Source organism: Lactuca sativa, chromosome 2 (assembly GCF_002870075.4).
Source record: "Lactuca sativa cultivar Salinas chromosome 2, Lsat_Salinas_v11, whole genome shotgun sequence".
Taxonomy (NCBI): domain Eukaryota; kingdom Viridiplantae; phylum Streptophyta; class Magnoliopsida; order Asterales; family Asteraceae; genus Lactuca; species Lactuca sativa.
The window spans coordinates 120,429,260-120,432,039 of record NC_056624.2 but is presented as its reverse complement, the minus strand read 5'-3'; the positions used below and the strand labels follow the sequence as shown (position 1 = coordinate 120,432,039).

At 38.2% G+C, this 2,780-nt stretch overlaps 1 protein-coding gene across 1 annotated transcript; it reads left to right on the top strand.

The window, feature by feature from the left end:
- The first annotated feature begins 1,689 nt into the window (after positions 1–1,689).
- On the top strand, positions 1,690–2,496 carry LOC128132374 (F-box protein CPR1-like). Its single transcript, XM_052768907.1, has one exon. It carries the CDS (start codon positions 1,690–1,692, stop codon positions 2,494–2,496), a length of 807 nt encoding a protein of 268 aa, XP_052624867.1.
- The last annotated feature ends 284 nt before the right edge of the window (positions 2,497–2,780 follow it).

Below are 2,780 nucleotides of genomic sequence, written 5' to 3'. Positions count from 1 at the left end.
TTCCTACTACCTTGAGGATTACAGACGGATGCCAGGGAAAGGTTGAGGCCCTGAAGGCCAGGGGTCGTTCTTTCAGCTTATAGCAGAGGAGGCTAGGGTGGCGCCTGACATCGTCACTGGTATGTACTCATTTATTATTCTTTCACTTTATTTCCTATATGTTTATCCTTGTGTTTCTGATAGGAATCTTCTTAGTGAATTCATTGCTTGCTCTTGTGCTTTTTTATTCGGGTGCGAGTAGGTCCTGTAGCTTAGTCATTCTATAGGGATTTTGGTATATCCCATAGGAAGTAGGAGTGTCCGTTGTGAGTTTCCATCGCCAACGAACACAAGGTTTCTGCTTCGAGTGTTTTCAGTGATTGCACTTTAGAGATCTTTAGGGTGTCCTACCCATTTGACCTGATCCCCATCTTAAAGGGAGATGGGTGTGTGTGTGTGTGTGATGGCGGGGATGGATTGGTTGAGCAAGTTTGGGGCCATGATCAATTGTAAGAGGCAACTGGTGGTAGTTTGAACCCCAAGTGGGGGAGAACTAACCATATATGACGAGGGTACCAAGATCGGATCCACTTTTTGTTCAGCAGCCAAGGCCAGGTATCTCCAGCATGGATGTATGAGTTATCTCGCATATGTGATTGACAATCTTTTTAGCTTATTGACTTATTGACCTTTTCACTATAAAAACTAATCCAAACACTTTTTTATAAAACTCTTTTTTACTACCACTATAAGTCAATAAACATTTTTGTCTAAAAACACTTTTAAAGTTCAAAAAGCAATCCCACACCCCTAATAACTCTAAATATGCTATGGTTCACCGAAAAAAATCGAACACCCAACAAGAACTTCATATGGTGCTTCAGTTTGAAGATCGAACACCTTACAAAACCTTAGACCTCGAAGCAACATCTCGTAAAGGACTTCGCTGATGCCACATTAGGTGAAGCAGTAAGTGTTATGTGTGTATGTTTTAGAGAGAGAAAGAGAGAAAATAGAATAAAGAGAGAGACGAGGGAATAGAAACGTGGAAAATGTGTTTCACTTAATAAACTCGTATCGTTGGAAAAATGATAATCAACGGAGAAGATGCTCGGAGTCTCGTCGGAGTTGTCAAACATAGCAGGTCATATGAACGTTTTTTGAAGAGTTCAAATAAATTTAATGGGCAAATGTAAATAAAAAAAACTTAGTGATTAAATAATATAAATCAAAGAATTACCTTATTAAGTGATTTTCCCAATTTTAAAAACTCATTCTCCTCCCGTCATAAAAACCAAACCCTAGAAAGTCATAACATAACCATCCATTAGCACCGAAAATCAAAATGTTGGCGACATTAGTTTCCATCTTCAAGAGGAAATCTTGAGAAAGCTTCCTGTAAAATCATTGATTCGGTTTAGATCTGTGTGCAAAGCATGGAAGCGTGTAATCGAAAGCTCTTCTTTTATCGCTGCTCACAGTGTTCGACAAGACGAGTGGCAGAATCTTTTAGTAAGGCATCTTGTAGAAGGGAAGGCAGAATATGTTTGTATTATCGACGATGACACTTTCCCCCAACAGAGGTTTGTTCCAACTCTTCCCCTCTCCTTTCAACGGCTTCAAAGGTCAATCGTGGTCGGCAGCTGTAATGGGTTGGTGTGCTTGGATGGTTATTACTATGAGAAATAACATTCCCCTCTTGGAAAGCCGATGATTATGCTTTGGAATCCTTCAATCAGAAAATCGATCGCCATTGCTGTGCCTGAGCCAGGTATGTCTAATAAGATGGATGAAACAGTTTTTGGTTTTGGTGTTTGTCCTGTTACTCATGATCCTAAGATCATCATGATTCAACAATTTGCTCCCTTACATGAAAAACCCAGCAAAATCAACGACCCTCGTGAAGTTATGCTTTACACATTGAGTTCTGGGAAGTGGACAAGTCTATCTCCTGCTTCTAGCAATGTGCTGAGTAAATCGATCCGAGTTCAATGGTATGGGCAAGTTATCGATAGGTTTATATATTGGTCTGGTTTGCATCTGAAGGCTTTAAACAGTAGGCTGATTAGATGGAATTGTAATCTGATTCTTTCATTTGATATGACTGATCATACTTTTCAAGTGATAGATCTCCCAGATAGTTTGGCGAAACACCCTCCTTCTAAGATCTCCATTTTTAAGCTAAGGGAATCTCTTGTCATATTTCAAAGCAATGAAAAGGAAAAACAGTGTCATGATGTTGTATGGATGATGGAGAATAATGGTGTTGAAAAATCGTTTACAAAGGTATTCGCCATTATTGCACCTGAATATGGGTCGTCTATTAGGGCAATGGGACTCAGGAACAATGGAACGCTTATAATGCAAGTGAAAAAAGATTATCGTTGTGAAGAAAGTGAAATTGTTGTATATGAGCCCAAAACACAACACTTGAATGCTCTTAAGATTGATGGAGTAAGGAGTTTCTCCACTGTGAATTCGTACAAGGAAACACTAGTTTTGCTTGGTAGTGAATAAGTTGAAAAAGATGGCTTTGAGTTTAAGACTTTTTTGAATATGTTGTTTCCTTTTACCTAAATGGACTTAATCAAGTAAGCTACATATGAGTTTCTTTTTGACTTGATGTTTGTGTTTTGATATGCCAACATGGAAATGTCGTGATTGTATTATAGCAACCTACTTTCATTTCTTTTAGTTACAACTTACAACAGCAAACTTTTAAAATCTACCCAATAATAGCATGTACTTACAAAACATTTTCTATTAGGACATTATATTTTGAAATATCTACCCGATATAAA